Source organism: Poecilia mexicana, unplaced genomic scaffold (assembly GCF_051168715.1).
Source record: "Poecilia mexicana isolate PSO_F unplaced genomic scaffold, ASM5116871v1 scaffold_22, whole genome shotgun sequence".
NCBI classification, from domain to species: Eukaryota; Metazoa; Chordata; class Actinopteri; order Cyprinodontiformes; family Poeciliidae; genus Poecilia; species Poecilia mexicana.
In genome coordinates this window covers 14661092-14675266 of record NW_028263391.1, presented here as the reverse complement: position 1 = coordinate 14675266, position 14175 = coordinate 14661092, and the positions used below count along the sequence as shown (strand labels likewise).

At 36.9% G+C, this 14175-nt stretch overlaps 1 protein-coding gene across 7 annotated transcripts in view; it reads left to right on the top strand.

Annotated features, from left to right (window-relative positions):
* Positions 1-14175, top strand: part of ralgapa2 (Ral GTPase activating protein catalytic subunit alpha 2) — a 107265-nt gene that overhangs the window by 12945 nt on the left and 80145 nt on the right. For all 7 annotated transcript variants that reach the window (XM_014999936.2, XM_014999928.2, XM_088002337.1 and 4 more), the window contains exons 2-4: positions 3570-3680; positions 3812-3861; positions 12375-12432. In XM_014999936.2, the coding sequence (XP_014855422.2) occupies positions 3570-3680; positions 3812-3861; positions 12375-12432 (219 nt within the window). The remainder of the gene's footprint in view (positions 1-3569; positions 3681-3811; positions 3862-12374; positions 12433-14175) is intronic.

Here is a 14175-nt window from a genome sequence, read left to right as displayed (position 1 = left end):
ATTGACATAAGATACTGCTACTTGTCAGCCAAACACCCCCAAGAAACATTCAATATAGCAGGATAAAATTGTCCCTGTGCTAATAACTCATAGTTGGTTCAGAAAAAGCTTGGTAATTATAATAAAATATTTGCTGCTCTGCAAGCAGCTACTTTGCGCTCAAAATGAATGAATTTTTAATCAGTTAATTAATTTAATGGTATTTGAAATGGCATACAACTAAACAAAACGATGTTGCTGTTTGATCTGTAACAGAAATGTGTGGAAGAGATGGACACTTATTGATTAACTCAACCTTTTGAATCCTGGGTTTGTGTTTTTGTACAAAGTTCATGAAAAGATTTTCTTATTCTATATATACTTGTCGGCTTAGCCTGAAACATGTCAGGCTATTTATTTTTGAGGACAAAATTAGCCTTAATAGAGCTATGTCATATCCTTTTTCTATTTTAATAACTACTCTGACAGACCATCGACTGACTTTATCACATCTATCTGATAGAACTGAAAATGTTATAAATCATATGTTAAATTAAATCTTTCTGCATATTATTTTTCACTTTTGCCTTTATGAACACACTAGTCTTTCCTCCACTGGGATAATTATAATTTCTTTTAAGTGTTTTAACTGCCAGTAGGCATCTGAAAACCTGCATGCTAAATGCATCTATATGAGATAACATTAAGCCACAAGGATGCCGACATATTGAAACTGCCTGTTTTTGTTGAAATAATTGCTAATTGATTGTTGGAACTGAAATACAAATTTCTCCTGAAATCCGTTAAACTCTGTCTCATTGTCGCAGCTTTAGGTACTCCATTTACACAATTTATTCTCCGGTGGAGTTAGTGTGTGATTTTGTTGCATTTTGATGTGCATTACTTGAGTGATAGACCTTTTAATGTCCCTCATAAAGCTCTGCATTGTCCTTTTACATCAAGGCTGAAATCTAATAGCAATTTTGTCTGTGACTCAATTTTCCCCATCATGCGTCCTCATTATTTCTGCTTTAATCTGGGAACAGAGATAAGTGGTCTGGGCTTCTCTCACATTGTACATCTTTCCAGCACTCCCCAGGAGCTGGACAGCTTCTGGAAGGTTTCCAGTTAACCATGTGGTACAGGAGACGTTGCAACAGAAGGTGAACCTTAATTGCTGTTATTTTTCCAGGACTCCTCCTGACCTACATTTAATTATTCAGAAACAGCCCATCTTATATTCTGCAAGTAACGCAAAAGCTGGATCTTCTTTGTATCATAAATGTATGATTTTATCCCCAATATCTGGTTTTTTTATGGTAATGTTTTTTGTGCTGTGCAAATTGTTAAAAAAACAATAATTTGAAGCAGTCAGACAGAAATATTTATCATGAAAGCTTTTTTAAGCAATAGAGGTGAAAATGTAATAAGTATGATTTTTAGCATGCCACTCGCCTGTTTTGATGACTAGCATTTGGATAAAATCAATGTTCAGCATTACACTCCAACTCTTACCTTGCAAAAGTATTACATCCCTGCATACGTCTACCCATTTTGTCACTATACATAGCCATTATGTTTTGGGGATTGTATGCGACATCAAATTCTGAATAGAGTAAAATAATAATCAAAAAATGTTTACACATAAAAATCTGAAAAGTGTTATTCACATGTATTTAGTCCCTTTACTTGCATACCCCCCTCAATAAAATTCAGTGCAACCATTTGCCGTCATGATGTTGAGATGAGGTCTGGAACCACTTTGACTAAAAACAGGTGGGGCTAAATAGGAAAATCCTTAAAGAAAATCTGTTAAATGCTGCAAATACATGAGATTGGGTGGAGGGTCACTTCCTAGCAGGACACCAACCAACACCTACAACGAAACACTAAATGAAAAAAACGTTCTCTTGAGTGGTTGCGTACCCATAAGCAGTGCAACAAACATAAACTTTGTCACCCTTTTTAAATATGCAGATGTGTCACCTGACTGACACAACTGCACTGACCCAGAAAAAAACAGGGAGTTAATAATCTCTTCCACATGTTTGCAGAAGACTTTTTGGACCTAAAAGGCAAAGGAGATGAGGTGAAGGAGCAGAGAGAAAACTTCATCTCATTTGTTCAACCATTAACACCATTATGTATGCAGAGTCCTCTTGTGGAGCTGCCTTTAGATCCCTCAGTACAGAGTTAAACACCTACCTCTCATTTTCTCTAAATGTTGACCATGTAAACAAAGAAGCAGAGCTACGTCTCTTGGTGATGTTATGATCTTTTTAACTGCATTTTATAACTGAATCTACTGTTCCCTTCAATGTCTTCCCTTAGTATCGAACTCCCATGCCATTAAACTTTATCAAATGTTAATGGTATGTCTGTTTAGGTCTCGTTGCAATATTTCACTTAACTTTACTAATGGTATGGAGCTACCAACATGTACTTGTACTGACCAATGATTCCTTCTGTAAATAAATGACAACCGAGTCAGAGCTCTGTTTACACAACTTGGTGATTCTCAGAGGGCTTAAGGTCTTTTTTTTTATAGAATCATACATTCATTTACATGGTAATTTGTAATAGAAAAAGGTAAACTACATATTGTTCTCAGACATACAGATGTTTTACATTTTGGGTTTTATGGGAGTGAAAGTGTGGGACATTATGGATTTACTTTGCAATTCTGGCTTATACATAAGATGTGTTCTGGCTTTGCTTTGACACTGAATATTGTACAAATTCACCAGTTCAGAATTAGAAGTATATGTAATGTACTAAATGGGAACTCACCATAAATACTTTAAAACCTGAGTTGTTAATAGAAAATCTAAGAGGTCATGTCCTCTGTCTGTGAAAGCTGTTAGTCTGCAGGTTAAAGTTCATAGTTTTATTTTATTTTTTTCAAATTCATTCATCACTAAATTACATCAGTTGTAAGTTGAAAGAAATAACGTGTTTAAGTGTGTACAAAAACATGTTGTTAGGCTGAAAAAAAAAAAAAAAACATTTTAGGAAACACTTTGTTGGTATGGGTTTGCTGTGATACTCTGACAGAATGTGTGTTTGACCCAGAAGCTACAGATGATCTGACCCGGAACATTGTGCCCGATTACTTCAGTAGTTATGTCAGCAGACTGTCTTGATTGATAATTGCAACGCCTCATATGTCAACAAACCATCTTAAATAATGATAACAAAACAATATGAATGGAGTGAGGCAGATCTCCAGGATGGGAGCTCTAAGCCTCAACCACAGCTATATCCCCACATCGCCCACCCCAATTTATTTTTTAGCTAATTGTTGCAAATTTGTGTCTACTGATGCTCTACCTTTTGGGAAATTGTGTGCGTCTTACCGAATGGAATGAAGCTAAAGTTGGTTTCTGATACCAAATAGATTTTTTATTTATTTATTTATTTATTTATTTGTTTGTTTATTTATTTAATGAAACTATGAATATATTTTAATTTCTTTTTATAATGGTTTTATTTGATAAACTAGTGTACATTTTCAGTCAACAAAACATGATCCAGTGTCGCACAATCATGATGCTCTTCTTAACATTTTTATTCTTTTTCTGTGTCCACAGACATCATTGACAAGAGTGAACTAAAGGCATTCTTTGAAAGCAACTGCTCACAGATTTATTTTATCTTCTATGAAAATTTCATTACACTGGAAAGCAGCTTAAAACAAAAAGGTAAGAACCCAGCATGTCAGTTTCACTGGAGCCTCAGCGCTTTGGTGTCTCTGTGCTTCTAACGATCATGTTCTTGCCAAATATATTTCATTTCCACTCTCTATTTTTTTTTTTCCTTTGTGTGTTTTCAGGGAACAAATCTCAAAGGGAAGAGCTGGACTCTATCCTCTTTATTTTTGAAGTAAGTCAGTTATCCTCTATTCATGTCCCAGATCCACCTACAACCTGCTGTAGTCTACAACCTGTTTTTCAGCTCAGCTCTGGGGTGGGATCATAATTGCAATTGTCTTAGAACTCTGCTAGCTACCTGTATTCAAGAACCTGAATAGCAAGAACGGATTGTGAAAAACGAAACAAACAAAAAAAAAACGCTCAGCTCAATCATTACTTCTTTTTAAAACCCCAGAGTCAATGCAAATCTCGGAGGGCACGTCCAAAGTGTGTGTGAGATGATGGATCTGGAGGTTAAAGTCCTTTTACATTTTTTTTTTTTTTTTACCTCACTGCAAAGCCAGCTCAAGTTTCAAGTACAAACAATCACCTCTCTAGTTTCATTTGCTATGGGCAGGTCTTTAAAGATGGCAGCAAAACAAAATGGGAGGTAGCCTCTCTGTTCCTTTTTGTTCAGTATGTCATTTTCAACATTTTCTGTCAACCTTTCTCTCTGCTTTTCATCAAGAACACCACCCTGACTGTCATTACACAGACACTCATCTGACCTGTAAATAGATCCTGGATTCACTCCTCTTCCATATTTATGGAGTCAATATTGAAAGCGGCTTAACCCTCATTTGTCCCCTTTTAGCCCCCGTCTGTGACAACGTGTGCTTTCACCCGTGCGCTGAGTAGATAAGCTTGCTTTGAGTGGGTGTGTACAGGACAGATACAGAGTTTCTTTGATCCTGAGCTCTGGTACACTACATTAACTTACTCTATCCAAACTGTTATATTAGTCATTTTTCACCGTATGTGAGCTTAAATTTGCCATCAGAGGTTGAGTCTTTTATCTGGTTTAACCAGGTGTTTTGTTATGTACTAATGGGACGATGGCAGATGAATTAGAAGATAGTTGTATGGTATGAAAATGCAGTTCACTGATGAATATTTGTATGCAGCAAATCCACACATGAATGGCTAATGTTGCCTAAGAATGAATCTGGAGTCTTAATGCAAGGGAATAATTGGAAAGAAATTTGTATCATTAATTTTAATCAAAAGAAGCAGAGAATAAATTATTTCCTCTTTATTAAATCTGGCTTCAAATCCAGTTTAATAATTGTCTGGAAAAAAAATCCAATTTGTGTTTGCAGGACCGTATAAAGCTTTGTCACACGCTTTAATTCGATTGGACACGTTAAAAAGAATAACACATCTCTACTAACTATATTCATTGTACAAATATTTTGGGTCACCAGAAAAATTTAAATATGGTGTCTCAGCAGCATTCAGATGTTTGTTGTGCATTGTAGTTGCATGTTTTCTTTGAGTTTGCTGCATGGGGATTACTTTTCAGCCATGATCAGGCATGTGACCCCTTTTTCTGTGGCTTGCAGAGGGGGGAGTGTGAGCTCCCATGCTGATCCCTGGTACCTTGAGGGGGTACGCTTTTGTCCCTGCCCATAAGCTCTATTGGAGTTCCACAACCCCCATTCGACCAGCAGCCATCGCTCCTTCCTTCGAGTCTGCTGCCTCAGAGATTTCAGCATAAAGCATATGTTAAATGTTGCAACTTGATTGATGTACAACCCTCATCTGGGTTAGAATCCAGAGAGATTTTCAAATAAAAAGATTTTGGAAGCAAAATAATTACATCCATATCCGCATTTTTTTAGTTTTTATGGTTATTTCACTTCTGTTTCAGATCGGTTGTTGTTTAGGAGCTGTTATAATTTAGCCCAGATGTAGAGGCTTCTGTATTTATGGAAAAGCGATGGGCAATTATTGCATTACTTGTCATTAGTGCTGGAAACAAATAATCATAAGAGTTGAGATTTATCATGATAATGGTAAACATTGAATGAGGATGTCAGTAATCACTCAAATCAGTTTTGTTGGGATTATTAGTCTTACTTTTTTAATTTGTTCTACATCAACTATTATAAACGTAAAAATATTTCAGTTATAATTGCTATTATAACTGAAATACATACTGATAATGTATTTAGTGTATCTGGTCTGCCTAAGTAGACTATGCGAGAATTACTTAAGTTAGATTTCTAGATAATATTTCATTTCCACATTTATAATGGTGTTTGTGAAAGAGGTAGTGATTTTTTTTGTTTGGGATGGGGTGTTGGGGGGGGGGGTCAAAATGACTATCTTAGGAAGGTGACAATATTTCAAGTGCAGTATGTTCACACATTGCATGCTACTGTGTTTATGCTCACAGTTGACATGGATTCTTAGTTGGTGTAATGTAAATAAAGGCCATGTGGTTTGAATTACAGAAAATCCTGCTTAATACAATTACAACTAATACAATTTGCCTTAATTCACAAATAGACAAAATAAAATCAAAACTCTGCATGAGTGTTTTGATTGCCTAAGTCTATGTGAGAACTACAAACACCAAGGACGAATGCCCTGATGAAGTTCAGAGCCTTGACATGCAATGTTGATAGCTATATCAGGCTTTTGTTGCTGACCTGAGTGACTTCTATAAATGTTGAGTATTTGAAATACACTTTTTATGCCTGGATCTTAACATTTATACTTGTTTTTTATATAGTTTTTTGAAATTATACTTACGTTATGTCAAAGTATAATTCTCGGAGTGATTTAATTCATTTTTATCCTTGCTAAACATTTCTATATTGAACTTACAATATGCGGTTCTCTAGATTGAAGAACATTTTATTACCCAGCTTGTTTTCATAAGTGAAAAGGAGAGGCATAGGCAAATCCTTTTATGACAGACACTGAGTAAAGCTGTAAATGTAAGACCAGAGTCTGTTTTATAAGGCAGTTTTTGCTGTCACAAGACCAGGGTGAGTTTCTCAGCCCTTCAGAGACTCCTGACTTGTTTATGCTCCCACATGACTCTTCACCGCCAGAGAGCATTTTTTTATCTTGGTGCCAGAGAGGTTGTGGGACCGGTTAAGGGACAGCCTTGGAACCAGCAACATTCAGAAGGAAGTCTGTGCCAGGACCCTTTTCTCTCCAGGATATGGCCTTGCTGTGACCTCTTGTCTATCAACCGGACCTGAATCAGCATTCCAAATTCCCTCTACTGTCCTCTCTTCCAATCTCCCTTTCCACATTTAAAGGATATTTTACTGGTATTCGCCTTTTTTGTTTGTGGGAGAAGCAAGAGAATTGTAATTAACAGATATAATTAAAGAATCCTGAACAAATGTCACAGGGCAGATGGTGAGATTAGACAGGTCACCGATCCATGGCACGCTGTCATCACTTCTGATGACGGTTTTAAAATACTGTCGGGTAAACCTGAGTGCCCACAACGAAACCACATGTTCACAGGGAAAACATGCAGACAGACACCAGGCTGGGAATCAAACCCAGGACCTTCTTACTGCAGCACTCAAAGCAGAATTTCCACCAATTTAATGCAAATAAACCCCCAACACAAGTCGTCGTTGTTGGTCCCAAAAATGCGAGGTTAGAGAGAAGCACCTCATAAGACTGAATATGACAAAGCATGCATTAAACCTAGGGACTTTAGTTTTAAAAACAGCTAAAGTGTATTGTTAAAGCCTGCTGTTATTTTTTTTAAAAAGAAAAGAAAATCTGTGTCAAAACAGGACACAAAAAAATTCCAACATGCAGTTTTTTTAGGGAGTTCAGATTACTGTAATTGTGTCTTATGTCTGTTGGTCTATGGAACCCAAATAAATTTTCATAGCCAACTATCTGGGAGCTTCAGTTTATTCAAAGTGCTGCAGCAAGACTCATGTCCAATACCATGAAAATGGATAATACCTTAAATCACTGCACCAGCTCTCCGCTTGTAAAAAGTTAGATTTTAAAATCTTATTTTCATGACATTCTGTATAGTATTTTTATTTATCTAGAAAGAATAATTTAGATCTTTGTTTTCTCACAGTTCTCAGGATCAGAACTAATCAAAGGAAAGCAGTTTTCCTTTTTTCCTCTCCTACTTATCTTTCTCAAAAACTGAAATGTGAAGAAACTGGTGGATCCCTCAAATCAGGACTGATAATTTCATGTATGTGTCAAATTCCATCAGTTAATTTGTATCATGTCTAAGCTAATTGTTTTAAACCTGCATTTCTTGTTTAGAATGTGATTTTATTACCTCTCTTCTCTTTTCACGTGAAGCATTTTAAATTAGTACTTTGCATATGAATTGTGCAATACAGACACACTTGCCTTGTCTAATTAGAGTAATTGCAGGCTGCTGCTGCCACCCACTGGCCTTTGAGGGGAATGAAGCCTGCCATGTAATTCTGGTCATTCTATTGGATATGTTTGCTTTATGTTAATGTTAATAGTCTGATTTTGACATTTCTTTTTCAAATTTATTTAGGATGTTTTTTAGTTTAGCTACCAATGCTTTGTTTAAAAGTAAAATAGCATAAGAAGTAAACCATTTGACTCAGCACATGTATTTAGTGGCATTCTTAAAGCTTTAAGTTGTTACCATGCTCCTCATAAGTTTGCCACATTTAATGTGCTCTTAGTGCTGTATGTGTAGTTTTTCAGTTTTATTTAATTTTTTTATTAGTTTCACCTTTGGATGTTGTGATCCTCTCCATGTCGTCAAAAATCCTTAACACTGTGCAAATGACAAATGTTCCTCGGAGAACAACATACGTCTGTTGCTTCCCTTCGAAAAGCCCTCATAAACTACCTATATTCACTGTCATGTTCTGGCTCTGCCACTGGAAACCTAAGTGCGGATCATGTAAATGCGTTAAGGCAGCGGTAGTACCACAATAATGCCTCTATCTTTATGCTGTAGTATGGCTGCAGATTACAGTAACTCCTCCAACCTCTAGCCCTGCAGACTCTGTATTCGCCTCATATTGCCCACTAAATTCATCACGTTGGTGCTTCTGTTCCCTCACTGCAGGGAATTCTTCTGCGTTAGCTATCCATCTCTCTGTTGATGCTCTCAGACAGGAAAGACAATGTTATTGTGTCTGTACACGTGCACACTCACACTTAGGGAAGGGCTTAAGTAGGCTACCATGCTGTGCTGCAGCCTGCCATAATGTCTCGGCTGACCCGTGGAGAAGTACAACTCCAGTACAGGGATGTAAGAATCCCACGTGGGATCAATAATAAGGTGCAGCTTCCCATCTGGACACGCATATCATCGTGTCTGTGGAATCGGATCAGAAAGAAGTTAAACAGAACAGATTGTCTTCCTGTCTTCCCTTAAAGCGATACATGCTTCATTATCTCTGCTGCTACAGTCAATGGATAGAATTTAGTCTGAGGAAAAAAAAAGCAAGTGTGGTGCTGAAAAACAGACACATCCAAGAAACAGGATCCACAGCTACACCAGCTAAATCCACCAGCTAGAACCAGGTTGAACCCTCTTTTTCTTCTTCCAGTTGCTTTAATTCTCCGTGGAATAGATTCAACAATGTTCTGCTAACATTCCTCAGAGATTTTGGTCCCTTATTATCATGGTAGATTCAAGCACTTCCTGCATGTTTGTCAGCTGCATATTCACAATGGAAACTTCCCTTTACACCACATGCTGGTTACATTGGATTGAGATCTGGTGACAGTGGAGGTCGTTGGAGTTCAGTGGATTCATTGTAATATTTAAGAAACCGTTTTGTGATGATTTAAGCTTTGTTACATGGGATATTATCCTGCTTGGTCAGTAGGTAACTTCAGGGGGTACGCTCAAGGTAGCAACATACACAGGCAGTGTACTGTGTATTGTAAATTGTGTATTGGGCGTTAATTTGCGTTTCTATCATCTTGAACCAAGCAGCCCATTCTGCTTTGATGCCAACTATAATTTTTCTCCACACAACTAACACTCTTTTTTTTTTTTTTTTTTTTTGTTTCCTCTTGTGTGACATCTACAACTATGCTTTATTTTTCTGTTTATTTTTTTAAGGACTTTTTTGCTCTTGTGGCCTTAATCTCACAATAGATTGACAGTAAATGGGGTTGTGAAAACGGGGGGCCAACAGGCCAGGACTCAAACTCAAAATGGCCGCTTTGAGGACTCCGCCCTCTCTACCTGAGTTACGTGCGCTACCACCCGTATCACAGCTGTGCCAAACCATGCCACGTATAAAGACGCTTTAATTCCTTTGTTCTCCATTCAAACACTCATTTTGACTTTCAGCAACTTGTCTAGATGTCTAAATGCATTAGATCACTGCTATTGATTGGCAGATTTCCTATTTGTGTTAACAAGTAATTAAACGGTTGTGCCTAATAAAGTGTTGGGTAAGTGTGTGCCATCAGTCAGAGCAGCTTCATTTTATAAAGATTGACATTACTGACTAAATTTTTCAACTAAATAGAAACATATGTCTATGTGACATGAATTTCCCCTTAACCATAGCAATATCTAGGTTTATTATTGGGACCTGCCATACAATGCATGGAAGGCATCTATTATTCTACCGTCAATAGAATGTCTCTTTTTTATTATTATAGTTATTTATATTTCTTCTGTCACCATTAATATGGCTTGAAATGCCATGAAGTATTAATCAGATTTTTAGTTTTGTGTTGAATGGCTGCTTTATAATATATTTACAACAAATGACAAAAAAAAATAAAATAAAAATCATTTTCACTGTTTTGAGTATGTTTTTTGGTATCCAAAAATCTGAAGTAAACATCAGATTTTTACTTTTGCAAAATTTACTAAGCAGATAAGGAGTATCTCAAAAGAGCTTATGTTTTATAAACAATAACATTGCTCGTAATTAATTTTGTGTTAAGAAATGAGTATATTTTTCTGGTAACGAACTGGCACGAAGTATAAATTAGATTTTTACTTTTGTGTGAAATGGCTGCTTTGTAATATCCTTGCAACAAATAATAATAAAAAAACACTAAACATTTTCACTTTTCTGCAAAACTCACCAACAGCAGTAAAAATGTTCATGCAGTGCGTTAACATTAGCAGAAACATTAGCAGTGCACTAGTTGGTGGTGGTGCCTTTTCCGTAGCCTTTTCCCTAAAATAAGCCTTTTAGCATTTTTTTTTAATGATTTATTCTCCATGTTTAGCAAACTAAAGGGAGGAAGTCAATGTAAGATAACATGCTAGTTATACCTCATATGCCACCTGCAGCATTTAGGCTAACATTAGCATTTTGACTCGTTTTAGATTTTACACTAATTTCAGCATACTGAATAGAGTTACTCAACATGCTTGTGACTCTCCGCATGCTATTGAGTACATTGTAGCTTACCTTAGACTCGATGCTAATTTTTAGCATTAGATTGCTGGGTTCTAACTGATGGGCACACTTTGGCAGCCCCCGTTTAAATTTCTTCAGAATTTTTCTAGTACATTTACTGATGCATTTATTTTTAAAAATACACATATCTTCAACATTTTAAGAATTTGATCACCTTACCTTTAAAATGATTCCATCCTGCAAGCTTTCTCTGTGCGATGCTCTTGCAGCTCTGTATAGCTGTGGCTGACTTAATCTTTTTGGCCTTAAAGGTCTTGCATTTTTTTTTTCCTGTTATGCTCTAAATCCTTCACTATCTCAGTTTCTCACTCTCCGGGGCAGATGAGCTTTTTACTTTGCTGTCCGGCAATGCTTGTCTTGTTAAGTGGGTCAGAACTGCCTTCGTAAAGCAGTAAAAAGGCAGGCTTGACCTCCACATTGCAATCATGAAGACTTATTGGGTCAGTGATTAGGCCTGATAAGAATTGAACCATCGGAAGCACAGGTTGATCCCAGTGAACCGACTATCGGGTAGCGAGGGGGCCACAGTTGCAGTGTTTCCCCCCCAGGCTTTTTTCCTCTTTCAATCTCTCCAGCGGGACCCAGCTAACCTGTCGCTGGATTCAGGAATAATGATAGGCTGCTGAAAGGTTAGGGTGCACTAATTGAGTTGTAACGTGGTTAACACTGAGGTGTTGAGTGCTCTCTTGTGTCTCGAGGTTCTGCAGACTTTCTAGGGAAAGTGGAGGCAAAGGGTGGATGTACTGTATTCCTGAAACATGTACCGCTTCAGTCAAACGATGGCACTTACCAAAGTAAAGTCAGTCGTTATCACCTTTCCTTTTTTTAATACTGTTTTTAGAAAGCAGATGCAGCCTCACTGATGGTGCCCATGGGTTTTTGGACTCTCGTTTTGAAGACCTGAGTTCAGCTATCTGTCTGTTTGGGAAATGGAGCTAGTTTTACTTCTGACTGAGAGCCAAGAAGCAACACAAAACTGAAGTGTAACAGCTTGGCAGTCTGTATACCCTACACTAATGCAGCTGACATTTATTTCCAATACAATATTCAATCTTATTTTATTTAGCTATCTAGTTTAATAGCTACTTAAAAACTGATCTAATGGTTATTAAAATGGATACTAAATAAGTATTTGTCACAGGTCAGAACTGATGTAAATGAAAACCAGCCCAATTATTTTATGTAGTCTCTACTTTCTTCTTCTGTTGGTGTTTTAGTTTGTTGCTACTGTTTTTTTTTTTTTTTGAGAACTTTTAACAACTAAACCTTTCATAAACCTAACCATAACTTTGTTTGTTTTCGTCAGAAAATTCTTCAACTTCTGCCTGAGAAAATCTACAACAGATGGCAATTTCACAGTATAGGTATGTACTTGGACAATATGCAATATGTATGTTCTATTTGTTTTTGGAGCTTTTCTAACTTCTGAGACATTTATAAGTATAAAAGAACATCACAAGTACTCCGGAGTGTTGTATCTGGAAGGAAAAATAAATTGGCATTTGAAAATGCAAATAAGCACTCGATTTAAAATGTAATTTAGTTGAGGTGCACTTAAAATATTGCTGCTGCATACAATTTTTTTCAAGATGTAATAACAGTTTTTTTTTTTGTTTGTTTTTTTTTATCAGTTCTGGTGGCTAAAACTGTTCACTAGATCAGTGTTGCAGACTGTCCGTTTCTGCGATGCGCCCCTTATCCCACCCTGCATTCACAGGGGATTTTCTCTTTCACTCATCAGTTCATGTGTCACTGGTCAAGTTGTGGTGCAGTTATTTCCACATTTGAGACAAGATAACTGCCATATTTTTTGTTATCACATTTTTACATCCATTTCCAGTACTGCTTGAAAATCTCTGCCTCCTGACAAATTCCCTGGGTGGCTGGAATGACTTTCATGACTTAGTTGTTTAGTCCCTTTCATTCTGAGAATTGCAAGGTCACAGACATTTTACACCGCTATTTAGACACTTATGTGCTCAAGTCCACGAGTATGAAAAGATGAATTTACGCTATTGTGCATCCGGCATTCTGATGAGAACACCAGATGAAAAAAATATACAAAAAACAGAATCATCTTTTTTTATTGTCGATCCTCTTGCCAACAGGTTATGGATAACTAGCATTTCTAGTTTTTACAATACCTGTTGCAATTTGTTCCAGTGATTTTCCAATTATTTTTTTGTGTTGCATGTGTGTAAAAAACATTATCATTCAATTTATTGTACTGCTTAGTTCTTGAATATGTAGCATGTGTATGAAGTTCAGAGTCTGAATTTTTTTTTATGAAAGAGCAAATGGAAGATATAAAAAAATATATTCCATTACTACATGTCGTCCATTCATCCGTCATTTGTTGAATTTGATTTTTTTCTTTCCCTTTTTCCCCACTTTTTACCACCTCATACCTTCATCTCAGCCTGTTTCATCCATCCACGTGTCAGTCTGTTGTCCATTCATGGATTCCTTAGTTTGACTGTGCTTCTGGGAGCTACTACAGTCTAACTACTATCGCTATATCTACCATAAATTCAGAGCAAAAATGCTTCTCAACATAATGCTGACACCACAAACCCCCTTCATAATATATTGAAATAATCAAAGTACAGTGACTAATACACATCCCTAAGAAGCTCATTGGTAAATAACCTAATTTTATGACTTTTTGCACCAGGGTAACTTGGTCTATTCTTCTGTTTTGTTTTATTTATTCTATTTTGTGATTAGTAATTTACCTTGCTACGTATTAAGTAATGTTCCAAATTAACATGGTCTAGCACCTACCCCTAAAGCTCTCTTGTTTGGATCAGTTAAAATATGTTGCCCTTCCATTTTGTCCTCATAGTAACAGGGCTGCCTGCTGCCTGTCAAAACTGTACCCTAATTCACACGAACCCCTTCTGGCTCGCAATCAGAGCCACGTCTCATCTGGTTACAGAGGAGACGGACTGGCTTCATGGATTCGTTGTACTGCCAACTAATGTTAATTTGGATCGGAAAAACGTGGTGATGTGCCACTTGGCCTGTTCATTTGTCAAGATGCCCTTTCAAAGTCCATTTGTCTCAGTGAAGATGACAGCTTGTGGGGTTGCTGTGTCTTTGCAACT